Source organism: Mustela putorius, unplaced genomic scaffold, assembly GCF_011764305.1.
Source record: "Mustela putorius furo isolate JIRA1106 unplaced genomic scaffold, ASM1176430v1.1 tig00537350_pilon_pilon_pilon, whole genome shotgun sequence".
NCBI lineage: Eukaryota > Metazoa > Chordata > Mammalia > Carnivora > Mustelidae > Mustela > Mustela putorius.
This window is the reverse complement of record NW_025422471.1, coordinates 26,679,117-26,706,041: the sequence shown is the minus strand read 5'-3', so window position 1 is coordinate 26,706,041 and position 26,925 is coordinate 26,679,117. Positions and strand designations below refer to the sequence as shown.

The 26,925-nt window shown below is 41.9% G+C and overlaps 2 protein-coding genes across 9 annotated transcripts in view; one reads left to right on the top strand and one right to left on the bottom strand.

Moving 5' to 3' along the window:
* The first annotated feature begins 407 nt into the window (after positions 1-407).
* On the top strand, positions 408-26,139 carry HEXB (hexosaminidase subunit beta). Its single transcript, XM_004766861.2, has 14 exons — positions 408-731; positions 3,898-4,043; positions 9,031-9,096; positions 11,607-11,653; positions 11,886-11,996; positions 17,707-17,808; positions 19,803-19,932; positions 21,358-21,538; positions 22,030-22,116; positions 23,300-23,372; positions 24,337-24,511; positions 25,494-25,584; positions 25,702-25,806; positions 25,947-26,139. Exons 1-14 carry the CDS (start codon positions 511-513, stop codon positions 25,993-25,995), a joined length of 1,584 nt encoding a protein of 527 aa, XP_004766918.1. The 5' UTR covers positions 408-510; the 3' UTR covers positions 25,996-26,139.
* GFM2 (GTP dependent ribosome recycling factor mitochondrial 2) overlaps positions 14,629-26,925 on the bottom strand; it is an 86,045-nt gene continuing 73,748 nt past the window's right edge. For 4 of the 8 annotated variants that reach the window (XM_045074503.1, XM_045074504.1, XM_045074500.1 and 1 more), the window contains one exon: positions 25,677-26,521. In XM_045074503.1, the coding sequence (XP_044930438.1) occupies positions 26,384-26,521 (138 nt within the window). In that variant the 3' untranslated portion in view covers positions 25,677-26,383. Of the gene's footprint in view, positions 15,646-18,493; positions 18,620-24,872; positions 25,137-25,676; positions 26,522-26,925 lie in introns of those variants that run through there. The other 4 variants (XR_006605025.1, XR_006605026.1, XM_045074501.1 and 1 more) reach the window with 4 other exon arrangements.

Here is a 26,925-nt window from a genome sequence, read left to right as displayed (position 1 = left end):
AGTCCTGCGCCGAGACACTCTCTCTGCAGAATCTGCAGAATCTCTAACCTCCCACCTGTTCCAAACCCTGCCCCGGGGATTTCTGACGCGAGGCTTCAGTTCAAGCTGAACTACCGTCCGAGGACGGCCTGGGCTTGGGAGTAAGCCAACAAAATCCCCGCGTCAGGCGCCCTCGCCGGCGGCTCCCTGAGCTGTGTTTCCAGCGTTTCCCCCGGCCTCCCCTCGGGTCGCCGCCGTATGGGGTCTCCGCGGAGGGCTCGCAGCGGCCAGAGTGGGGCGTGGCGTGGCCTGGCGTGAAGGGTAGCGGGGGCGTGGCTTGGAGGGTGGCGGGGGCGTGGCGTGGAGGCGACGCGGGCGGGCCCAGCAGCCCCGAGGCGGGCTCGGGCGGGGCGCGCGGTCAGCTGACACCCCACCCCCGCGCTCCGCACTTCCTCCTCCCAGTCTGCGGGGAGGCCAGGTGGGCATCCTCCCGCTCGCGCACACCCGGGCGGAGCGAACAACCGGGCGGCCATGGAGCAGCGCGGGCTGGGGCTCCCGGCGCTGCTGGCGCTGCTGGCAGCGCTGGCCCCACGCTCCTTCGCCGCGCCGGGCCCGACCCTGTGGCCTATGCCGCTCTCGGTGAAGCTGTCTCCGCGCCTGCTGGTCGTCTCCCGCGAGAACTTCTCCTTCTCCTACGACCCCTCGTCCACCGCCGGCCCCTCTTGCTCCCTCCTGCAGGAAGCGTTCCGGCGGTAAGCGCTCCCCGCGCGCGGCCGGGTGGAGCCCCGGGGGGCTGTGCGGGCGCAGGGGGCGAAGTCGGGGGCGCGCTCTTATCCTGGTTTCCCCGATGAGGAGACAGCCCCGACCGGCCAAGGACCTGACCAGAGTGGCAGGTCTAGAAGGTGGGAGAGCCGGCTCGGACACAGGTGCTGAAACCCAAGCTCTTCCCCTCCCCCTCCTGCCTCCCAAGGGAGGTTCTGGGCGCTCGAGAGCCCTGTTTGCGTGCGGGGTACTGAGGGGAGAGGGTAGGTTGTTCGGAATCCGTGGCCGTGTTCGCCTTGGAGCGGGGAGGACTGCGGATGGAGAGGGTTGGTGGTGGCAGTTTCCTTTTTGAAGGAAATTCCAGGGAAGGGCTGAGTGCTTTAAGCTTGGGACCAGGATTCCCGGGTGGGTTGCCATTTAAAGGCCACCTCCCCACCGCACTCGCCAAATCTGGTAACATTTCAGAAGGTGCTCAGGCTGGAGCGTTGCCTAAACTCCCCCCATCTGTTTCATACGAAGTGTTCGCCGTTTTCATGTAATTACTTAGATGTGATCCCTGTGCCGCAGTATCTGCTTTGCATTTCGCGGCGGGCAGGTCACGTGCTGGCCCCGGCAGCTTCCCGTTTAGTCCCGGAGCACCCCACATTTCCACGTCTGGAAAGCCTTTGGCCACAGACAGGGTGAATTCCGTAACGCGGAGGCAGCCCACAGCCTGGCTTTGCTGACCACACCAAATATGAGGCAGATTGTTCTTGGGAAGGTGTTTCGGCTTGCCTGTGGCGTCGCCGCTCTGTGAGACCCCTGTCTGCTGGACTCTCCTGAAGGCCTGTAGTGCTGGAGACCAGTGTCGTTTGGTGCTGGCTGCACTGCCGTTTTATTCCCCCAGATGTTTGTCTGTCTGTGTCCGGTGGGCGTCATAGCTTAATTTTGCCTGCAGAACAGCAGACACCTGGTGGTGGGGGGGATGTCTGTGTGCAAAACGAGCTTAACACCTACTGGCCCCAGATGGACCTGGAGCATAAGCTAAAGAGTCCCAGGGGTGGCTTCTTTCTCTCCTTCACTTTCCTGCAACTGAGTGGATAGCATTACCCTCATTTTAGATGTATACTCTACTCAGCCTTTGGTACTGAATCTGCTAAACTGGTCAGAATGGCTAGAGTCAGTGTGAGGGAATAAAGCCAAGGTGGTTGGTTGCTTTGGGATATTGAGGAGGAAGAAGTACATGAAGGTCATCTTAAAGGAAAATCATGGCTAGGAAATCTTTGCTTTGGGACTCCGTTGGTAAAACTATTTTTCTTCTGTGCCATACTGTTAGTAGAAAAGGACTTGGTAATAGGCTTGAAAGGACTGATAAGAGTATGGCAAGCAAGCAGGGAAGATGAGTTGGTGGTAGTTGGATAACCAGGACTTGAGCCAGGTGTGAGATGGTTTCAAAACAAGGCTAGGCATTTTGAGACAGTGCAGGTGATTATCTGGAGTTGGCCTAACCAATTCATGCCTGGTATGTGAGGCAGCTGTTGTTAATTATACCCTACCTTGTTAGGAAGCAGGTTATAAAACATTAGCCCTATGGCTAAGACTTGAAGGCATGCAGGTGAGCGTTCTAGGAACCTGCAAGGGTATTTATTTCAGAGTAAAAGTGCAGTGTGGTTGGCAGAACGTAGAGATGATGGGGATGTTCCAAAGGTGCTAGGTGGTCGGGAGCACACACAGTGTAGGCCCTAGGTTGTTGAGAACCACCGGTCCTGTCTTTGAAGTGCCCAGCTTATATGGTAAACCTTGCGTTGAAATAGTATGCATTTTGGAAGCAGAGAGCTTGGTCAGGTGTGACGACTTCCTCAACTTGTAGAATGAGGTCCATCATGTGCTAGTCACTCATTTGTTTTCTCTGAACAAAAAGCTGCATGCTCTTGGTTCCTGAAAGGCAAAATTAACCCTTGGACACCACTGCTTTAGAACCCTTTGAGTTTTCTGTTGGAGTTTCAGTGTCCAGAACCAAGTTTTTCCGTATTTGTGGCAAGCCAGCACCTAACTCAGATCTCAGAGCTGCTGGCAATTTTAATTTCCTTTTAAAAAATTTATTTAAGAGTGGTAAAATACACATAAAATTAAATTGGCCATCTTAACCATTTCTAAGTTTACAATTCATTGATCTTAATTTGCTTCTGAATCTACTGAGGTTTTCCCATGGAGGGGGCTCTCAGCACCTTCATCCATTCCACTCTCTGACTCGTTAACTTCCACATGCTTCCAAACTTACCGGATCTTAACTAGCTCTCCTTAATTTTCTGGAAGCACACCAGATGTTCTTACACTTAAGTAGCATACACAACCTCTGGCTTACCAAACTCTAAAATATTAACTGCTTTGAAGTCTGCCTGTTCCTTGAACACCTTTAAATGTTGTTTTAATATCCCATTTCTCTGGTACTTGGGTATCAGCAGAAGGTAAATTTTCAAGGCCCTGTCAAGAATTCAGTGACCCTTTTTTCTGGGAGGGGAGTGTGCAATAGCTAGGATACTCTTGTTGGATGAGGAACTCTGACTCAGTCAAGCTCAAGCAATAATAACACCTATTATCTCACACTTGAGGAAGTCCAAAATCAGGGAGGATTCTAGTTGACTAAGGCAGTCAACAGTATCATTAGGGAATCCCTACTCTTTCTATTTCTGCCACCTTTAGTGGCTGCATCTAGAGTGCAACTAGTCCAGGTGTCCCATACTGAGAAATGGGACTCTTGTCGCATACTTAGTGTCAGAAACTTCCTGCTACCACCACCCCTGATGCCCACCTCCATTGCTGGTTCTAATTAATTGGCTTGCATACGGAAGAGTGATGGGATTACCATTATTGGTTTGATTACTAGTTCTTAACAGCAATTTCCTATGAGGCACTTGGAAGTTGGGGGTCATAACTTCCAAAGTTTCTGTGCCTGTATCCTACTCACAGAGATTCTAATTCTGATGGTCTGGACATCAGTATTTCCAAAACGCTCCCCCAGAAATTGTAATGTGCAGCTTGGGGTGAGAGCCTCTCGTTGGACCAGTCCTGGGTAGCATGGATGGGAGGAGTCAGCTGCGATGTCCATGGCCACATGCGTATCTAAAACTTGGCTGCAGTGCTTTAAAAATTTGTTTGCATTTATTTCTCACACAGATACCATGACTATATTTTTGATCTCAAAACGTCACAGCTCGGACCTCCTAAACGTAATAGTGCAGTGGAGTTAAAGCAACTTCTCATCTCAGTTGTCCTGGAATCGGAGTGTGATCTTTACCCCAATATCACTTCAGATGAGTCCTGTGAGTACCTGTGTAATGTGAGTGTATCATGTTCTAAGCTGCTCGTGAGGGGCTTATGTACCACAAATAGGTTCCATGCCATGAACTATTTTGAGTTCTTGGTGAGTTTATAAGTTTGATTTTTAAAATTATCACTAAAGACTGATGATTAAAGTAATACATAACGTGCCTGGGTGGCTCAGTGGGTTAAGCCTCTGCCTTCGGCTCAGGTCATGGTCTCAGGGTCCTGGGATCAAGCCCCACATCCGGCTCTCTGCTCAGTGGGGAGCCTGCTTCCCCCTCTCTCTCTGCCTGCCTCTCTGCCTAGTTGTGATCTTTTGCTCTCTGTCAAATAAATAAAACCTTAAATAATTCATAGTCATTCTGGAAAATCTATACATACAGTAAGTGAAGAGGAGGAAAGAAATCATCTTAACCCCAGCACTCAGTCAATCACTATTATTTCGGATGTGTTGTATTTTTAGAGTTAAACATTGAAATATACATGGATATAAGTATAAACATATAAAAATGACATGAAAATGGTGTAATACTGTCCATATGGCTTTTGTAGTCTGCTTTTTGGCCCCACATTATAAACATGTATTAAGTACTTTCTGGAGCAATAATGTACTTTGCTAATGTACAACATTATAAACATGTATTAAGTACTTTCTGGAGCAATAATGTACTTTGCTAATGTACTTTTTTTTTTGGACATCTTGGTAATTTCTTAACTTTTATTTTGAGACTTAATCTCTCCTTATATTCATGATCTCTATTTATAATCTAGTTTGACACGGAGATACTGCAGAACTGGGAGTGGGGTGGAGTTGTTTCATTTTACAGTGCAGTCACTATTTAGCTATATATTTTTGTTGCCTAAAATGTTTGGGCTTTCCCCCGATTGTTTTGGAAGGAAGCAATTGGGCAGGCTGTTTTCATAGGGCATAATGACTGGGAAGATTGTGGAATTACAGCAAGGAACCAAGGGGAGCAATGTGAGGACGTAGATGCTAGGGTAGGTGCAGACAGAGCAGACGGGGAGTGGAGTGTAAGGATAGAGGGGCTACCCCATATCTAAGAGAAGAGTGACCCTTTTGTCCTCAGACGGCTTTATAGTCAGGTTCATCGCTTCATTCTCTGAGTGTAGATCAGATTCCTTCCTTTCTTTCCTCCCTTCCTTCTTTCCTTTCTTCGACAGAGGGAGACACAGCAAGAGAGGGAACACAAGCAGGGGAAGCAGGAGAGGGAGAAGCAGGCTTCCTGTCGAGCAGGGAGCCTGATGTGGGGCTTGATCCCAGGACCCTGGGATCATGACCCGAGCCGAAGGTAGATGCTTATCTAATGAGCCACCCGGGTGTCCCTAGATCAGATAGATCTCTTCTGCATCTCTGGGAAGTAAGTTCATTTCTCTTCAGTTCTCTAGCTGTTCTTAGAAGATAAACAGGATTATCTGTGACTGTCAGACATGTGATTTCAGTCAACAGCACTTATACACTTCATGAATTAGGTTTTGCAATATGAATTGAGATGGAAGTGGTCGTTAACTTGCCAAGGAATCTTTGCTGTCTGTTAGCAATACTGATGACATATCGTAAATTCCAGAAAATGGCTGTGTTTTGAGACTGGAGAGGTATAGTTTGTCATCCATTCAGCTTTGCAAACCTTTATTCTGAAGGGGAGGCTTCTTAGGACAAGCTGACTGTGAAATTTTCTGGTTGAAGGAGAAACTAGTCTTCAGTTTTGAATTTGTTGAAGATGATGATGAGAAAATGAATCAGCTGTTGTAATGATGGAAATGATATCGACTGTTGTCCTGGAGTGTGAGAAAATGTTGAAGTGACAAGTGCCACAGTATTATGTATTAAAAGGGAAAATATATATGCCCTTGAACTGGAAGTGAACTAGTGTCTACTGTAGAGAATTAATTACATATAACAAGGCTGTTTGATGCAGCTTGCCTGTCTTAGTGAAGAGTTATAAACAAAACCACATGTTCATCAGTACAAGAATGACTGCGTGTATCTTGTCCGTGGGCACTGAAGAATGCTGTACTAGAGGGAAGAATAAAGAGGCCGAGTGAGCGAACAGCCTGGAGAGCTTGCTGAGATAAACTGTGGAGATGGGCATAGGGCATATGAGAAGTAGGGTAATGTTTGTGTATCAGGACATACGCAGGAACACATATATGGCAGGACAACATTTGTTATACATACGTGTATGTAAATGCCCAGGAGAAGGTCTGGTAAGTGTGTTTTTTCTGACCAAAATAGAGGGAATTGAATGGGCATCTCAAAAGTGAGATTTTATTTATTTATTTGTCAGAGAGAGAGATAGAGGAGGGGGGAGCACACTAGTAGGCAGAGAGAGAAGCAGGCTCCCCGCTGAGCAAGGAGCCGGATTCGAGACTTGATCCCAGAACCTTGGGACCATGACCTGAGCCAAAGGTAGTGGCCCAACCGACTGAGCCCCCCAAGCATCCCCCAATCTGTTTTATTTTTTAAAGAATCATTTATTGATGTTATCTGTATGTACACTCTTGAAGACAAAGTAGTTACAGTGCAAAAAGCAGAAAGGGATAACTGAGAAGTGCAAGATGCCACTCTGATGCCACATCAGGGAGGGTAATTGCTGTTAACACCAGTAGTTCCGTTTGGAATTAAAAATTGGAATTCTGGGGCACCTGGGTGGCTCAGTGGGGTAAGCCTCTGCCTTCAGCTCAGGTCATGATCCCAGGGTCTATGGATCGAGCACTGCATCGGGCTCCCTGCTCTACGAGGAGCCTGCTTCTCCCTCTCTCTCTGCCCGGCCCTCCCCTCGCTTGTGCTTTCCCTCTCTCTGTTAAATCAATTAAAAAAAAAAATCCTTAAAAAAAAAAATTTGAAAAAACCATAAGTGACTCTTAATCTCACAAAACAAACTAAGGGTTGCCGGGGGGAGGGGGTTTGGGAGAAGGGGTTGGGATTATGGACATTGGGGAGGGCATGTGATTTGGTGAGTGCTGTGAAGTGTGTAAACCTGGTGATTCACAGACCTGTACCCCTGGGGATAAAAATATATGTTTATAAAAAATAAAAAAATTAAAAAAAAAAATTGAAATTCTACAGCTTAGGAGTCCATACGTTTAGAAACAAAATCTCCTTTTAACTGCTTTCTTTTCATGGGTTTTGCATTGAGTGGAGTCTAAGTCCTTCTTAAGATCAGCAGCTCCTGGAAAATAATGAGTGTTGAGTCCATGCAATGTATTGATGTGTTTAGGTGACTTTTTTGTGTTTAAAACTATTTACTGGAGCTCTGAAAACTATGATGCATTAAAAAATGTTTTTAGCATGCCTGGGTGGCTCAACAGCTTAAGCATCTGCCTTAGGCTCAGGTCATGATCCGAGGGTCCTTGGGATGTACATACAGATAACATCAATAACTGATTCTTTAAAAAATAAAACAGATTGGGGGATGCTTGGGGGGCTCAGTCGGTTGGGCCACTACCTTTGGCTCAGGTCATGGTCCCAAGGTTCTGGGATCAAGTCTCGAATCCGGCTCCCTGCTCAGCAGGGAGTCCGCTTTTCACTCTGCCTCTAGCTCCCCCTGCTTCTGTGCTTGTGTGCGTGCACTCCGTCAAATTGGTGAATAAAATCTTAAAAAAAAAAAAGTTTTAAACAGCAGCCAGTGAGTCTGGTGGCTAAGAACTTAATAGAGCTGAAGAGGAAACACGATTAGATTGTACTCAAAACAGTAGTCTCTGGCTTAGCCTGGCCTTTTGCTAACTCAGCACTGCAGTCTTCTTGTGGAAAGGGCTGCCTAGTCAGAAGACTGTCACCTGAGAAGGTTACGTGATTCTTGGCTATTGCTAGAGCTCCTTCCCCTACCTGCAGCCTGCTCTTGGGTGCCAGTGTGGGCAATGGTGGTGGAGGGCGATGGTGTGGTCCAGATAGGCCACGGGCCATTAACCTGCCCCCTGAGTGTCTGTACTGCAGCAGAGCCCAGGTCTGGCATGCCCTTTAGCTTCCAGTCTCTGTAATGTCTGGTGCTTTACTTTATCTGTGGTTGTCTCCACTCTAAACCTCTCCAAAAGTCTACAAGGACTGTTGGTGCAGCCTTAGGGAGAGTATGATTTAGAAGATTGAAAAATCAGTGTCCCCCCTTGGCCCAGAAGCAGCCACCTGGAGCTGGGTATGAACCTTTTAATGAGTGGGGTACAGCTCAGTTTAGCTAAAGTGAGTTAGGAGGTGAGTCTTTTTTTTTTTTTTTAATATTTTTATTTATTTATTTGACAGAGATCACAAGTAGGCAGAGAGGCAGGCAGAGAGAGAGGAGGAAGCAGGCTCCCCGCTAAGCAGGGAGCCCGACGGGGGCTCAATCCCAGGACTCCGGGATCATGACCTGAGCTGAAGGCAGAGACTTTAACCCACTGAGCCACCCAGGTGCCCAGTAGGTGAATCTTAAGGGAGATTTAGGAGAATAGTGGGGAAAGGTGGGTATAAGGCAAGTAGAGGAGCGTAGAAGTAGAAGATAAAGAGTAGAAATAACACTTGGCCTTAGGTGGAGTGGAAGATTTAAATGCTCCTTGAGGCTTCACAAGGAATTACAGAACTGAGGAATTTAAAATTTAAAATCATTGCCGAAGTAGGAACTTATTCTGTTGAGGGGGCAGTGGAGACAATAATGCATCTGAAGGAAAATGAGGAATTGTGGAGATGACACCCAGATTCTTGACTTGAGCATCTTTCCTGGTGGGAGGGCACTGCTGTACCCCACAGAGATGAGGCACAGTGGGGACAGGCAGGGACAGCGGGCAGCAGGAAGGAGGGCTTCCTGGCTTTGGGCTTGTGGGGTTGTAGGAATCCACAGGATATCTCTGTGAAAATGTACAGGAGGAGTTGGAGAAATAAGCCTGGAGCTCAGGAGAAAGGAATGCTCCAGAAATATCAATTATATGTTTAAGGAATACTTTGTTGTGTGACCGAGGGATTAACAAACTTCTCTCCCCCTCCTCCCCCCAATGCAGATACGTTAGCTGTGGCAGGACCAGTGGCTTTTCTCAAGGCCAACAGAGTTTGGGGAGTATTACGAGGTAAGTTATATGTAGTTTGATTGTTATTTTCTAATAAAGAAATATCTCCATTTGGTGCTTTGGGAAATCAAGCACAGCAAAAGTTTGTTTCCTTGGGCCCTTCACAGATGGTTTGTCAGGTATTTCCAAAATTATTTCTATCACACATGTACACTTAAAGCATGCGAGAAAGATCGTTTGACTTTTGGAAAAATGCTTGAACGTTACCATATGTATGCATGAATGTAATTCGTTCATGCTCTTGGGACTGTAATGTGGATGGAGCTATAAATGCCTCGGCCTGCTCGAAGAAGGGCATTTCTTCCCAGTCTGTTTCACTGTCATTTCTTGTCACCTTCAGTAGCAAGTATCTCTCTCCCCTTGTTTAATAAATGTATTTACTTACAAGCAAAATGTCTCAGATTTATTGCTAAACCTGATAATGCAGAAGCATAGAAACAAAGAGAAAAATAACTTTCTCAATAAAACATATCCTCCAGCTAGTGGTGAAGTTTTCAGCTTAATACAGTGAGACCCTAGTGATCTCCATACAGTGTAAATAACTGGGCCATCTCATCTCCTGTGTGACTCTTGGTTCTTTTCCGGTGTCTCCTTTTGGGATTGTTTCTGATTTTATTACCAGTTTTCATCTGAACCCACTAGGGAGAACGGGGTGATTCTGCTTTTGTTTTTTGGCCAGGAATCACTTGATCATGAAAGTCTTGGTGGGGCACAGTCAACCACATACACGCTAACAGTGGGAAGAGGGAGCGGGCCCTTCTACCATTTTAAATTTCTGTAGATTCAGAAACATAACCACGTTTACAGGAACAGTGTTAAATAAATACATACCTAGAGGGGTTAGAGGCGATAGGCAGAGAGAAACTCTAAAAGCTTTTTCTGAATTTCAGAGTTGGAACAAAGTTTGGGTATTGGGACATTTATTTTTCCCGTTCAGAAGCTTCTTTTACTTCCTCTAATTTGATGAGATACTGTTCTACTGACTTCCAAATAGTAGGGTTTTTAAAAAATTATTTTTTAAGTGTGAGCTAACTGGTTACAGTAATTAAAAATAAAGAAGGCCTTGGATTTGATTCAGGTTGAGTGTTAACCCAGGTGCCCTGCCATCTTTGTTGAGGATTTTTGTATTCATGTTCATCAGGGATATTGGGCAGTAATTTTCTTACCTGTTTCTGGTATTGGGGTAATGCCAGCCTTGTAAAATGAGTTTGAAAGTATTGCCTCCTCTTTTTTTTTTTTTTTTAAAGTTTGAGAAGAATTGGTGTTAATTTTTCTTTGAATGTTTAGTAGAATTCAACTCTGAAGCCTGGTCCTGGACTTTTGTCTGTCAAAATTTGTCTGTCTGGATTAATGATTCAGTCTCCTTACTAGTAAGCAGTCTTTTCAGTTTTTTTTATTTCTTTGTGATTCAGTTTTAGTAGGATATATGTTTCTTGGAATTAACCCATTTCTTCTAGGTTGTCAAATCTTCTGGCTTACAATTTTACATGGTTGTTTCTGATGATCCTTTTTACTTTCATGGCATCAGTTGTGTCTCCTTTTTTCCTTTCTGGCTTTGGACTATTAGGTTGAAATTTTCACTGTCATCTAGAATGATGAATTAGGGTAAAGTCGTGTGCCTGGCTGGCTCAGTCAGTGGAGCATGTGACTCTTGATTTTTGGGGTTGTGGGTTTGAGATCCATGTTGGGTGTAGAGATCCATTAAAAATTAAAAGCTTTTAAGAAAAAAATTAATGGTAAAGTCAAGGGCAGCTAAAGGAATTCGCTTTTAATATAGTATATTAAGGAAACAGTCCATTTCAGTGAAAATGTTCAGGAGATAGTCTTTACAGCTATGAGTAAAATTATTTTAAGTTTTAACTTGGGCCCTTACTTAATATAGGTTAATGGTGGTTTCGAACCTTTTCCCCTCTCTGTTAACTTTATGTACCTTCTAAAGTTACTATATTTTATCATAAAAATTCTTCTTTATTTTGCTATTAATTTATTAAGTGACTAGTATTATGTTGTATTAAACCACCATTCATTTTTGTGTTCTTGTTCAGACAAAACTCAGTGTGTGGGTACAGTGAAGTAAAGCTTTGAATGAGATGGCAACAGGGATTTTTTTTTTTTAACTGAGTTTTGGGGGTGCCTGGATGGCTCAGTTGGTTAAGCATCTGCCATCAGCTAAGCTCATGATCCCAGGGTCCTGAGATCAAGTCCTACATTAGGCTTCCTGGTCAGCAGGGAATCTGCTTCTCCCTCTCCCTCTGCCTGCCACTCTCCCTGTTTGTACTCTCTCTTTCTCTCTGTCAAATAAGTAAATAAAATCTTTTTAAAAAAACAATTAAAAATAATAAAAACTGAGCTTTGATTTTAGAAAATATGTTAGAGGGTATAGGTGTGACATTGTATTTAGTTTTATTTGCCTTTTCTGGTTATGGGTGTACGTTTGCATAATATGACTTTTATTCACTCAATCTGTTACATAAATTAATGCAATAAATTATAAATTTTATTCTTCCTAGGTTTAGAGACTTTTAGCCAATTAATTTATCAAGATTCTTATGGGACTGTAAGTATGATTATTATGTTACTAAAAATTGTTGGATTACTACAAGAAAAATATAAAGTTTTTAGCTACTTACTTGGTTCTTGAATGTTCTTTCCAAATGTTTAGCTTCTCTGGTAAAAATTTCACACTTTTTTCTAAATCTTTTATGCAGTACTTGCATAGATACAGTCTTCACTTATCTCAAGTCAAGAGAAAATTTCTAAAAATAAAGCACTTCTATTTTGTTTTCTAGTTCACCATCAATGAGGCTAATATTATTGATTCTCCACGGTTTCCACACAGAGGAATTTTAATTGATACAGCTAGACACTTCCTGCCCATTAAGAGTATACTTAAAACTCTGGTAGGTAATTATTTTGTTTTCCCCATTGTCTCTGCTGAAGCTGTGTCCTTTTATGGTGTTACTTTACACGGGTTCTTGGCTCCATTTTATAAGTTGGAACATGGCGGGGAGGGGTGGTTTTGTCATATAGTAAAGCACTGAGCATTCTTTTCCTGCCTCCCTTGGAAAATCTCTTCCATAGTCGAGAAAGTTAGTTTCTTTTAACATTGTGATCTCCATTTAATTTGCTTAAAATGGCATAGAAAGGAGGCTGGAAGCTGCTTTATCCCTAGGGAGATGTTTCAAAGGAATATATGACTTCAGATGGTGGGAGCTGGGGTAGAGGTTGATAGGAACCGTTTTTTCCTGTCCACTTATTGGTTCATCCCCACAGTGACCACCAGTTTGTAGGGGAATGGAGGTTTTCCTCCTATGTTTTTCTGCACCTTCACTTGATCATTATGCAGTGTCTTATTAAAAAGTAGTTTTTGCATTTGCACTAATACCCTGAATTTTTTTCTTCAAAAGACATTATTATCACTTTCATGAAAGAAAGGAATGCTTAGTGTAAGAAGTTGGAATGTAGCTGTGCAGAGGTGGTAATCCCATATTTGTGTTTACCAAAGGTTGATATCAATTTCTATGTCCCATTTATCTCATTTTACTCTTAAAAATGAAAGTATTAACACATATGACATAACACACATGGAGGGCACCTGGGTAGCCCAGTTGGTTAAGCAACTGCCTTTGGCTCAGGTCATTATCTCAGGGTCCTGGGATCAAGCCCCATGTTGCTCAGTGGGAAGTCTCCTCCCTCTCCCTCTGTCCAGTCCAGCTTCCCCTCTCCCTCTCCCCTACTTAGGCCCTCTCTCTCTCTAATAAATAAATAAAATCTTTTTTAAAAAACTTATATAGAATTGCACTTTTGCTACCTCAGAAAATCTTGTGGACATCTTTTTAATGAAGGAATTATAAGGTCTGGGGGTGCCTGGGTGGCTCAGCCATTTAGCCTCTGCCTTCAGCTGAGGTCATGTACTCAGGGTCCTGGGATCGAGCCCAACATCAGGCTCCCTGCTTATCGGGGATCCTGCTTCTTCCCCTGCTTGTGCACTTTCTGTCAAATAAGTAAAGTCATTAAAAAAAAAAGAAAAAAGAATTATGAGGTCCATACCATCTTTTTAAGGAGTTGAATATTACATACTATATACCATGATGCATGATGTGAGTCTGTTCTCATGCTGATGGACATCTAGGTTAACTTAACCACAAACAGTACTGTAGAGTAAGTTGGTTTTTTTTTTTTTTTTTTTAAAGATTTTATTTATTTGACAGAGATCACAAGTAGGCAGAGAGGCAGGCAGAGAGAGAGGGGCGGAAGCAGGTTCCTTGCTGAGCAAAGAGGCCAATGTGGGGCTCAATCCCAGGACCCTGAGATCATGACCGGACCCGAAGGCAGAGGCTTGACCCACTGAGCCACCCAGGTGTCCCTGAAGTAAGTATTCTTATATTTGTACACTCGTCAGGATTATTTCCTGAGTATAAATTCTTGCAAGTCATTTTCTGGGCTTAAAGGATACATTTTATCTTGGCAGATATCGTAAGTTAGTTCTTAGTGTCAGATGGCCTTTTAGAGGGGACATATGAGTGAATGTGTGGCCACCAGCAGGGAACTTCTGTGATTTTTTTAGTGAATAGAAGCCTCTTTTACTGGGCGCCTGGGTGGCTCAGTGGGTTAAGCCGCTGCCTTCGGCTCAGGTCATGATCTCAGGGTCCTGGGATCGAGTCCCGCGTCGGTCTCTCTGCTCAGCAGGGAGCCTGCTTCCTCCTCTCTCTCTCTGCCTGCCTCTCTGCCTAATTGTGATCTGTCTCTGTCAAATAAATAAATAAAATCTTTAAAAAAAAAAAAAAAGCCTCTTTTACTTATTAGCTATTTGTATTTTTTATATTGCAAGCGGCAAGTTTATTTTCAGTGTCTGTTTTATCTTCGGAATATAGATTCCTTGTTGACTTAAGAGCTCTTCGGTGTTAATTTGTTTGTATGTGTGTCAGTGGTACTTTGGTATTTGCTTGTTTTTATATGCTTACCCATTCTGTATTGTAGTGAAGTTTTCTAGATGTGTTTTTTAAACTAGTATCTTTTTCTGTAGAAGTATAAAGTTTTATATGTAGTATAATATTTTTCTATCTAATCCTTTATTATTTTTTGGCCTTGGAAAGTGAGCTGAGAAGACTCCAGAACAATGATTTAAATATGAAAATCACCTATCAGATTTTCTCTTAATATACTCTTTCAGGGCATCTGGCTGGCTCATTTGGTAGAGCGTGTGACTTTTATCTCAGGGTTGTGGGTTCAAGCTCTATGTTGGCTATAGAGATTACTTTAAAAAATAAAATGTTTAAAAGATATACTCTAGGTGTGCCTCAGTGGCTCAGTGGGTTAGGCATCTGCCTTCTGCTTAGGTCAGGATCCCAGTGTCCTGGCATTGAGCCCTGAATTGGACTCCCTGCTCGGTCAAAAGCCTATTTCTCCTTCTGCCTCTGCTGCTTTCCCTGGTTGTGTGCTTGCGTGGTTTTTCTCTAACAAATAAATAAAATTGTAAAAAAATTTCTACCTTTTCCTACAAAATTCTTGATTCAGTTAGAATTTACTTCATTGTGTTCTGGATGATACTTTATTTTCCAAATGGTTAGCCTGTAGTCTCAGCATCATTTTTGAGCGATCTGTAATTTCTCCACTGCTCCCAGTGCCATGAGTAGCAAAAACTAACTCCCTGCAAATACATGAGTCCCTTTCTGAATTCTCAGTCTATCAATTTGTCTTCTCGGGCCAATACAGATGGTTTTCATTTCTCTAACATTAGAAGTTTTTTAATTTTATTTTGAAGTAATTTCCAACCTAAAGAAAAGCTCTTGAGTCCCGAGAACTCCCATAGACTGTTTACCCAGACATCCCAGTTTCAAAATTGAACATTTGCCTTATTCTCCCCCTCTATTTTTAAGGATGTGTTCCTTAAACATAAGCAAGTTGCATGTATGACGCCTCACACCCCTTGAGATTTCCCTTTTCACTTCCTACAACTGCTTACGTCAGTAACCACAGTACAGCCATCAAAACTCAGGAAATCGACATCATGTGAACACCTGCTCTGCAGACCTCATTCATCTTACATCAGTTGTTTCCATCAGCATCCAGTCCGGGATCAGGTGTGGGATTTATTGGTCATGTCTCTTTAGCCACCTTTAATTTCATACCAATTTTTTTTCTTTGTCAAAACCATGACATTTTGGAAGAGTATGGCTCCATTACTTTGTAGAATACATCTCTGCCTGTTTTCTACATGATTGGATTTCAGGTCACGAGCTTTGGGCAGGAATAGGATAGAAGGGAGCCCATGTTCTTCTCCATGCTTGTCAGGTGGCACGGTTGTTCTTCTCCATGCTTGTCAGGTGGCACGGTGACTCACTCCAGTACTGGTAATGTTAACTGCCAGGATGTTGACAGACGTTGTCTGCTAGATTTCTGCATTGCAGGTGTGCTGGTAGATGGAGTTCTCCCCCTCTCCACATAGGAGTCACTTTGGAGGGACACTTGCCAAGTCCAGTGGGTTAAATGGGGCAGGGTTTGTGGTCTAGCAAGATGGGTGAAGTGTTAGGTGTTCAGGGATCTGGGCTGGGGGAAAAGAGAAATAAGAGAAATAAATGGTGACTGCCAGCGTTTTGATTCTTAGGAAGCCTCCTAAAGATCTCTCCCCTTCTAGTGCAAGTTCTGAGATTAGGAAATAAATCTTTTGTATACCCTAGGCTTTTTTCAAACTGCTGCTTTGTTGGTGTGTCTTTTGGTTTATTATGCTTGCTTCTTAAGAGCAAACTTCGTTTCCTGTTGCCCTCTGGGCCCGGGGTGGGGGGTGGGGCTGGTGTAGAGGAGTGCCTGGTGGCTCAGTGGGCTAAAAGTCCAACTGGTTTTCAAAGCCAGATGTTAATAGACTCATCCTCCCTGTGCAGGTCCCCTGTACCTGGGGTGCCTGGTGTGGGGTCTCACTTCTCTGTGCAGCTGAGTCCCTCCTTCTTGGATTAGGTCTCGTCACGGCTTTAGTTCCCAACCGTATCTCCACTGTTGTTTCCGTGGTCATCTCTCTGTGATGGACCTTGGAAGGTCTATGCTGCCTTAAGTGTTAGTTGTCTACATGTAACTATTACCTTGGTGTGTCAGTGGGACAAGATGAACCTGCAATTTTCCTACCCTATCTTCTTCATGACCCTCACATCATTATCTAATTCTGTATCTTATCAGTATTAAAGGTGCTCGCTTTGGCAGCACATATACTAAAATTATCAGTATCAAGGTTTGGGGAAATTAGAGCCCGAGGGCCAAATCCACTTTGTCATCTGTCTTTGCTAATGAAGTTCTCCTGGACTACAGCCATGTCCATTTGTTTCCATTTTGTGTGGCTCTGTGACAACAGGATCAATGGTGATAGAAACTGTGGAACTCATGAAACCAAGATATTTACTTTTGGGCCCTTTATGAAAAAAGTTTGCAAGCCCCTGGTCTCTACTGAGAAACTCCTTCCTCTGATGGTAAAAATCTTGCCATTATCCACTAAAAAACTTGGACCTCTTTGCATAATTCCCATGTTAGGTAAGCTGTTTCCCAAATGCATCAGCAAATCTTTTCAGTCCTGATGGAGAAGGGAAGCTTCTTTAAGTTTTAGTTATCTGGTATGGCAAATCAGTCTCCCTCTCTTACTGTTTTTTTAATCTTTGTCAAATAGTCAGCTTATGTTTTGTGTATTACATTGTTTATTCCTCCAGAATGTACATAAAATTGATACCAATTTCCCCTAGAATTTGAGAGTGCTGTACTCTTATCAGGTTTCTTTCATTTCTAAAGGAAGGGATGGCACTCAAATCTCAGAATTGTGGTTTTTTTTTTTTTTTTTTTTTTGGAGATTTTATTTTTTGACTGCGAAAAGAGGAAACACAAGCAGGGGGAGCAGGCTTCTTGCTGAGCAAAGACCCCGATGTGGGGCTCAATCCCAGGACCCTGGGATCATGACCTGAGCTGAAAGCAGATGCCCAATGACTGAGCCACACACGTACCCCTCAGATCTCAGAATTGTGTTAAATTCTGTAAATGACTTTTTCTCTGGGGATTATAAATCCTGGTACTTATATACCCCCATTGTTTCTAAGAACTCTTTTCCATTCTTGCCCAACTATGTTTATAAATACTTGGAATTTAGAAGATTGTTACATTCTCAGAGAACAAAGTTCTAGCTCTTTGTTTAGAATAAACACAAACGCCGAATAGGGCTTTTTGAAAAGTGACATGCCAAATGAAGTGTGATTTTTATTTATTTATTTATTTATTTAAGATTTTTTAAATTTGACAAAGACAGGGAGAGAGGGAAAACAAGCAGGAGGAGTGGGAGAGGGAGAAGCAGGCTGCCTGCTGTGCAAGGAGCCCCACCCAGGGTTTGATCACAGAACCCTGGGATCATAACCTGAGCCAAAGACAGACGTTAAACAACTGAGCCTTCCAGGTGCCACCCACATGAAGTATATAAGATAAATGATTTATACTTCTTCTGCATTCCTGCTTTGCTGAAAAAAAATTTAAAAGGAAGTAGACATGTTGGAAAAGATCCTGAATATAGCTAATTGGATTGTGTATGTATTGTATCTGTATATCTGTATATTACATGTAATGTTTTAACATGTTTGCTTGCAGGATGCCATGGCTTTTAATAAGTTTAATGTTCTCCACTGGCACATTGTTGATGACCAGTCTTTCCCTTACCAGAGTGTTGCTTTTCCTGAGTTAAGCAACAAAGTGAGTAATTAATATTACTGTAGTCTGTCTTCAAATATGTGTGTATGGTTTCATCATAAGTTTTCAGCTTAAATGTTTCTTACGGATAGAATTAAAGTATAAAAGTTAGATGTTCATGGTTTAAAAACTTTAATAGGCTGTAGCTTAGCAACGTAGGTCCATAAAACTGTTCTTATAATTGTTATTGTAAATGTAAATAATCTCTAGTAGTTACACAAAATTTAAGAAGCTTAATATAGGAGACCTGTAGCACTCACAACTAATAAAACGTTGAGTATTTTTATCATGTAGCCTAGAATTGTATTGGATTCTGTAAATGACTTTTTCTCTGAAAAACTATATAGAGAATTTTATAGATGAGAGCTCCTTAAAAAATAAATGGTTGTCTCAGCAGTGTTCAGATTAACTGTATTATGAAACAGTGGAGGTGGGAGCAAGCCTCATGTCATCTTTTTTAATCCCCCTATAAATACAGAGGCAGTTACTGACCTCATTCCAAATTGGAGTTAAGAAGGGACAAAACCAGGACTCTAAATGTTTTCCTTTGTCCACACTCTCAAGCTTTATCCAATGTTATGATGTAGTGCAGGTTGAAATGTTAGTGGCACTCCGTTTTTGCTTGCTTTTGCTTTACTTTTTACTATATAAAATCTCAAACACATGCAGAAGTAGAATAATGACTTACATGTCCTTGTCATCCGGCTTCAGTAATCAGTACTTGGCCAGTCTTGAATCACCTGCGCTCACCCACCCTTGGCACCATTATTTCTTATGAAAATCCCGGACAGCATTATCTTATTGGTAAAAAGTTCTGTTTTTGTTAAAACAAAACAAAAAGCCCATAATATATTATTGCAGCTGAAAAATTAACCATCCAGCTAGCCAGTCATTACATTTTCCCAAGTGCCTTTACCTTTTCTTAAAGAAAAAAATCTTACCTGCAATGAGATTCATATGAGTTCCATACGTAGTGGTCAGTTAGTGTGTCCATTCCTTGTCTTTTGATATATAGGTGGCCATCACAGGCCATTTACTTTTTTCTTTTTTTTGTAATTTCTTTGTTAAAACTAAGTCATTTTAATAGTTCCCAAAGTCTGGGTTTTGCTGTTTGCATCCTCCTACTATCAATTAGTATGTTCTTTTGTCTTCTAAATTATAATTGAGTAGTTAGATCTGATCTTGCGTATAAATTTGATGGGGATCATGGGATCAGACATTTTAGGTTATATTTACATACAAAATTAGATACAGCTTATAATTTCCATGTAATATTTATCTATTTATACCTTAAGAAATATGCTACAGTAACACCTTTAACTGACACCTTTGTCTGTAGTTACAACCCATACTTTTTAAGTGACCTATAAAGGGATTGAGGGTAATCTTTAAAAAAAAAATTACCACAGCATGTCTGGGGATATTTTTAAAGCTGATAGTAATTAAAATGACTTTGAAAGGTGACAGCTCAGCTTTGTAATAGTATTTTAATTTTTATTCTAAAACTGACAAGAAGCGTATACTCAAGAGTTTCCACAAGTTTGACTTTGGAGTCAAACATTTTATTTCTGTTTTGTTGTATGGTTACCTGATGGTAGATGTTCCTGAAACAAGAGGAGCTAGTTGAGATAGAGCTAGTCATAAATCTGGAATTAATGCACAGTGTGCTGAGGGTTTACTGATAAGATACAGTAAATAAGTAATTGAAATGAGTCCTCCAGGGGCGCCTAGTTGGCTCAGTCAGTAGAGCATGCAACTCTTGATGTTGGGGTTGTGAGTTCAGGCCCCACATAGGCTGCGGAGTTTACTAAGGAATGAATGAAAAATAAAATGGGATCAAAGAAAAATTTTAAAAAGTCCTCCAGGATCACACAGGACTATTTAATACATTGTGGTACTAGAAAAATTAGCTATCCAATACCAGTGTACAAACAGAACTGTTAAAAGTGTCATAGACAAATACATTCCATACATTTTATTAAATATGGCTCTTATAGGGAAGCTATTCTTTGTCTCACGTGTATACACCAAATGATGTCCGTGCGGTGATAGAATATGCCCGATTACGAGGCATTCGAGTCCTACCAGAATTTGATAGTCCTGGACATACACAGTCTTGGGGAAAAGGTAAGGAGTGTCTTTTTTTTAAGTTGCAGAGAGTGAGTACCTGAGTTCCTCCATCTTTTATGACCTGGTGTTAATTCATTTTGTTCTTAACTGTGGTTTGCACAAAGGTAACACTGTTGACAGATGGTATTGAGTAATTGTTGTGAGCAAGATACTATGCCAGGCGCTGCCCAAAGTATGAAAACAAGGGCTAAAAAAAAATTACAAGTAGAGCATGCTAAATCAATTTAAGAAATGGTTTCTTGGATGAGAAGAACACTGAAAGTACTTTTGAGAGCTCAAAAAATATATTCCTGTTTCTGATAAAGGGAATAACATGAAGGGCATTAGGTGACCGAGTATAGTGCAGCCAAGAGCAGTAAGCACTATAGGGTGGGTAAGAACTGGCCGTGGAGCCACACTACTTGGGTTTGCATCCTCTTTTTGACTTTTTTAAACTGAGTGACCTTGAACGAGTCTAGAGTGTCTCATCTTAGGTTCCCCATCTCTAAAATGTAACTATCATGTAATTTTGTTGAGGGTTAAATAATGAATATAGAACACAAAGCACAGCAGCTCGCATTTAGAATTGTTCAGTATTACCAGGGAGGACTCGGAGAATATTGGGAAATCTGGTGAAGTACAATGTAGGGGGCCTTGGATGAGGATTGTGGGCTCCATCAGGACACATGGAAACCACTGAAAGTTACAGGAAAGAAGCATCACATGAGGAGGACCACACTTCAGGGAAACCTGAAGAAGTGACAGACTGGAAGGAGAAAGGAACAAGTCCTATGCCAGAATGGTAACAATGAGAATGGAAAATAATGTAGAGAGCTGAGACACGTTCTGGGTATACGATCCATAGACCTTGTCAACTGATCAACTCTGAAGAAGGAAAAGTTATAGAGGGGAAGAGTAGTAGTGCCCTTCCTGGAAATTGTGTTGAACAGGAAATTTGAAATACAGACCGAAGATCAAGAAAAAGGGTCTGGGTGAGCCAAAGATTTGGGAGTTACTAATATTTGAAATATCTGAAATAGAATAGTGGAAAGGGAAAAAAGAGGTACAGGGAATAGGATTCAAGAAAAGAATTCCTGGGCGCCTGGATGGCTCAGTGGGTTAAGCTGCTGCCTTCCGCTCAGGTCATGATCTCAGGGTCCTGGGATCGAGTCCCACATCGGGCTCTCTGCTCAGTAGGGAGCCTGCTTCCCTCTCTCTCTCTCTGCCTGCCTCTCTGTCTACTTGTGATCTCTGTCTGTCAAATAAACAAATAAAATCTTAAAAAAAAAAAAAAAAGAAAAGAAAAGAATTCCTCATCTTATTTGGAAGGAGTTGCCATTGTAACTCTTAGCAGATGTGCTTACCTTTTTTAGAGCTTCAACAAAAGTAGTATAATCACCTCCAAACCCATGTCTGTCTTTGTGATTAAAATACTTCTTCCAGGTCAGAAAAACCTCCTGACTCCATGTTACAATGGACCTGAGCAGTCTGGGACCTTTGGACCTATAAACCCTATTCTGAATTCAACTTACTGCTTCCTGGCTCAGTTTTTCAAAGAAGTTGGTACAGTGTTTCCAGATCACTTCGTTCACTTGGGAGGAGATGAAGTGGACTTTACATGTTGGTATGACCATTCTTTAAAATCCTTTTTTAGAGGTCTCCATGTGAAAAGGGAAGATTGGGGGACAGATCTCTGTTTGTAGGGTTTTAAGTCAGCAACATAACTCAAGAGTGGCAGCCTTGAGGAAGGAGAATCAAGATGTGCAAGACAGTGGAGATTGAAAAGACTATGGTGAAGAAGAACAGCTTTGGGGAAAGGCCAACAATTAAGTGAGGGAGATTTTTTTCCAAGTAAAAATCCTCTGTGCCAATAGCCTTAGAGGGGAGAGGCATGAGACTGGGAAAGCCATTTCCACCAGAAACTGGCTTCCGGAAAAAAAATGATCTGCAGTGGAAAACTAGGATAACTCATGATAAAGTTTTTTTGGCTCATTTTATCCCTACAAAGTTTAATAGCTTTAAATCTGCACAAATGAAGTTAGGGCTATAAGCTGCTTTAAAGACCTTGGGTTTATCAAACTTTCAATGCAATTTTAATTATTGTTTCTGTTTAAGGGAGTCCAACCCAGAAGTCCTAGATTTCATGAAGCGGAAGGGCTTTGGCAGAGATTTTCAAAGACTGGAATCTTTCTATATTCAAAAGTAAGTTACCTGTAAGCCTACTTCATTTGTACCTTTTGTAAAAGGTTTAGCTATTTAGTACTTTTAGTTTTCTCTCCACTCCATGTCAAATGCAGATATTGTATACTTTATCGTTCAAAGTGTCAGAAGGAAGCCATATCTGCTGCTTTCCTTAAAGCAATGAAGTGATGACTAAGACTTGTAACAAATGTTGAAGGTCAGCATTCACCTGCTCAAAGGATTCAGTTCAAAGCGCCTGGCTTCCCTGTGAAGCTTTTATTACTGTCCAGCCTGTGAATTTCACTTCCTTTGGTCAACTCCAGGAACATTTACTTGGTTTCTGTGATGTCCAGTATGATAGCCACAGCTGCATGTGGATGTATTTGAATTAAAAGGAAGAAAACTGTAAATTCAGTTCCTTAGTCACATCAGCCATGTTTCAAGTATTCAATACCAGGATGAGGATAGTGGCTACCATTTGGAAAACACATAGATAGGCTGTTTCCATCACTGCAGAAACTTGGAAATGAATGGTACTGTTGTATACAAGTAAGCTATTTTTTTTAAATGGCCAGATATTAAATATTTTAGGTTTCATGGGACCCATGGTTGCATAGTACTGTTTTTTAAACAATATTTACAAGTGTGAAAACCATTCTTAGCTAATGAGCCATACAAAAACAGGCTGTAGGCTATAGTTTGCCAACTCCTGAATTAGGGAAGGTCAGATTCTAGCCTTTTCCTGTTTTCCTTTTGTGTGGTACATTCTAATTTTCTAAACCTGCAGCATACCTGGCATTGTCTAAATACAAGGAAATATTTGTGGACTATGTATTAGCAATTGTTGAACACTATGTAGTTGATAACACAGGCTAAATTACAGTTTATTCTAAGCTAGCCATGCCACCACCAGAGATTGTGGTTTGTATTCTACCCTGTGAATTGCCATGTCTTCCCCACTTTGGGGAACACACTTAGCATGTTCATTCAGGAAATGACTTTTAACCCATGTGACATGCTGAAGCATGTGCTGGAAAGAAGGAACCACACTGGGTCGGACCCGACTGTATCAAGTTCTGCTATAAAGCTGTGCTGTAGTGAAAAGCAGCTCCCAACACTGCAGTCCTTTATAGAAAACTGTTAATGCTTTAAACACATGTTAAGCTTATGCTCTGAAATAACTTTTTCTTCCCCCTAACGGTAGGCTTTTGTATATTGTTTCAACTATAAACAAGGGAGCCATAGTCTGGCAAGAGGTTTTTGATGATCATGTTAAGGTAAGTATGAGGACTGCATCTGATTCTGTTAATATGAGACTTACTATTATAACATGTTGGAAGGAAGGAACCCTCATAATGTTGTTGCCAACATGACAGGGAAATAAGCTTACCTCCGAATTTAAACTTTGGGCAGAAACTGTAGACTGAGACTAGTACCACCTTTCCATCTCTCCCTCCCACCCGCCACTACCCCATTATTTGTCACATATTAGAGTACTCTGAAGTTCTTTTTTCATAAGAGCAGAACAAACAAGAATGAATGAGTCTTTATTGGTATAAAGGTAGTTTTAAATTGTCAATTTAGGGGGCGCCTGGGTGGCTCAGTGGGTTAAGCCTCTGCCTTCAGCTCAGGTCATGATCCCAGGGTCCTGGGATCGAGCCCCACATTGGGCTCTCTGCTCGGCAGGGAGCCTGCTTCCTCCTCTCTCTCTGCCTGCCTCTCTGCGTACTTGTGATCTCTCTCCCTCTGTCAAATAAATAAATAAAATCTTTTAAAAAAATAAATAAATAAATAAATAAATAAATTGTCAATTTAGGGTGCCTGGGTGGCTCAGTTGGTTGAACGACTGCCTTCGGCTCAGGTCATGATCCCGACTTCCAGGATCGAGTCCCTCATCAGGCTCCAGCTCCTTGGGGAGTCTGCTTCTCCCTCTGACCTTCTCCTCTCTCATGTCCTCTTTCACTCATTCTCCCTCAAATAAATAAAAAGCATATAAATTGACAATTACAATTTTTTTTTAAAAGATTTTATTTTCCATCAGTTAAATGACAATTTCAAATCCAGTATTATCTTTCCAGAAGGGCTAGTAACCAGTAACATTTAGTACTAAATCTGAAGAGGAAAAATGTGTGTTTTTTGAAGAATCTTAGGGAATTGTTTTCCTAACTATAATGGCTTCAACTTTTAATGTCATTTTTAATTGTTGGATCTCATTATACATACTGTTTTTAACTTTAATAGCTTAAGCCAGGCACAGTTGTTCAAGTATGGAAACAGGAAATGTATCCTGAAAAACAAGCTCAAGTCACAGCAGCTGGCTTCCCTATGATCCTTTCTGCTCCTTGGTACTTAGATTGGATTAGTTACGGACAAGATTGGAGAAAGTTCTATAAAGTGGACCCTCTTGATTTTGATGGTAAGTGAAGCACCTGTCATTACCTTGGTTTGTTCCTTTTCTTGTCTAATCTCCCACCAGGATATTACTGATTCACTATCCTCACTTTTGTTTACTTAAAAAGAAAGGCCCCAGTACATTTTAAACTTCATGAAAGAAACCACAACTTCAAAAGTAGATTTCTTTGGGTTTTTTCTGTTTCCACTGGTGATGAGCACTGTTCCTCACCCTACATTTTAAAGACTCTTGATTGCATTAACTTTATTTTATTATTTTTTTTTTTTAAGATTTTATTTATTTGACAGAGAAAGAGATCACAAGTAGGCAGAGAGAGGGGGAAGCAGGCTCACTGCTGAGCAGAGAGCCTGATGCAGGGCCCGATCCCAGGACCCTGAGATCATGACCTGAGCCAAAGGCAGAGGCTTAACCCACTGAGCCACCCAGGCGCCCCATCCTTGTTTCCTCTTTTGATGGGCCTTTCCATTGTAAGGCACAAGGAAAACTATAGTCCAGTTGGTCCTTGGGTCTGCATCCATGGGGTGGGGGTGGTAGGAGGAATGGTCGAGCTTTAGGCTCTCAGACCTTCTTCCTGAAGAATAGTTCTTCTTTTTCCAGCTTTATTATATACCAGATTTTACAAAATTTCCTTTAAGACAAAGGATGTTAGTGTTAAAAAGTATTTCAAAACTGGAGGTCTATTGGGAAGGGACAGTCACTAGTATTCCAACTTGTATTCCCCTGGCACACTGTTCACTGGCAAGCAGAGGGAAAAGTGGTTCTGGAACCCAAGTAAGTTTTTGTAAAACTAAAAGTCAAAATAGGCGAACAAGCACCTTGGGAATAAAGTTGGCACTTTGGTGCCAAAAGCAAGAGTATCTCCCAAGGCTCTGCTGACCACAACAGAAATGTTGCCCCACAGTAAAGGTGGAATGAGAAACCAGTCATTGCCTCTGTGTAAAAGTTTTGAGCAACTACTTCATTTACATCAATGATTTTAATGTAGGTTCTCAAGAACAGAAAGAACTGGTCATTGGTGGAGAAGCTTGTCTATGGGGAGAATTTGTGGATGCAACTAACCTCACTCCAAGATTATGGTATGGAATTTAAGTGGTAACATTTGAATTTTTTTAGAAATTTTCCCAAGTATAAACTTTAGATACAAGAAAATGTGAATTTAAACCACATGTTCACCAGAGCAATTTAATTTTCAGGCCTCGGGCAAGTGCCATTGGTGAGAGACTCTGGAGTCCAAAGAACATCAAAGATCTAGAAGATGCCTACAACAGACTAACCGTTCACCGCTGCCGGATGACCAGGTAAGAGCTTTTTAAAGCTAGGACACTAAGTCCAAGTGACCTTTAACAGTTTCCAATTAAGTCACTGATTTTTATAGGAAAGGTGTATATAAAAATGCACCAAATTTTGATCTAACTTTTAAATCCACTTTGTTCTATAGACGGGGAATAGCTGCAGAACCTCTTTTTACTGGATATTGTGAATACTGAGTACAAAACCAAAAATGAGCTTAAAGAAGAAAACAGGAGGAGACAAAGCCCACAGCAATCTGTTCCACACTCAACTTGATTTTGAAATCATGGAAATTGAGATTTCATATTGTTTTTAAATAAAGTATCTTTTTGAAGACTGAACCTCTACTTTATAGAATACTTGCTTGTGTAAGAAGCTCAAAAAACCCAGAAAACCTTATGATAACACAGTGTATCCCACAGCAGTAACTTTACAGGTCCACAATACAGTTCACATACATAACTTCATATAGAGCAGAACAGGCCGCTCCAGGGCCACTGTCCGTTTATCTAGTTCAGTAAAACAATAAAAATTCTTCTTACTGAAAATGCAGTTGTAGGTGCCCATGAGGTTGTCTCCAAAGACCTACAGCACTTGGTTCAAGCCACTTCTCCGGCCCAGCAGTGTCGCCTGGTCTTGAGGGTTCATGGCTTGATAGTTACAGAGTTCTAAGGCAAAAGTAGCTGAGCCAGAGGTAAGCGTTCGAAGCACAGTTGAATAACCCTAATCAAAATAATTCACATTAGCAAATTTAAGCCTCCCGTTCCTGTTGCTTATCATTTCACCATTTTCAGGATATGTAATCAGATACAGTCCCTGGACTCCACATTCAGTAAGTGCTTGGAAGGGAAAAAACTGGCCATTAAGGCTGGTGCCGCAGTGTGGTACGGCACCTCAGCCTTTGTGAAGGATGGACGTGATCCACATCCCCTAGATATCTGTAAGTTTAAATCCGAAGACCTAACAGCTCAAACTTAACATGCGTCCTCTAAAAATCAAAGCCCTGATTGTCTGCTTTGCTTCAGCATAAATATCCCCAGTATTTAAAAAAAATAGATTACTTTTCAGGGCATCTAGCTGGCTCAGTCTGTTAAGCACCTGCTTTCAGCTCAGGTCATGATCTCAGG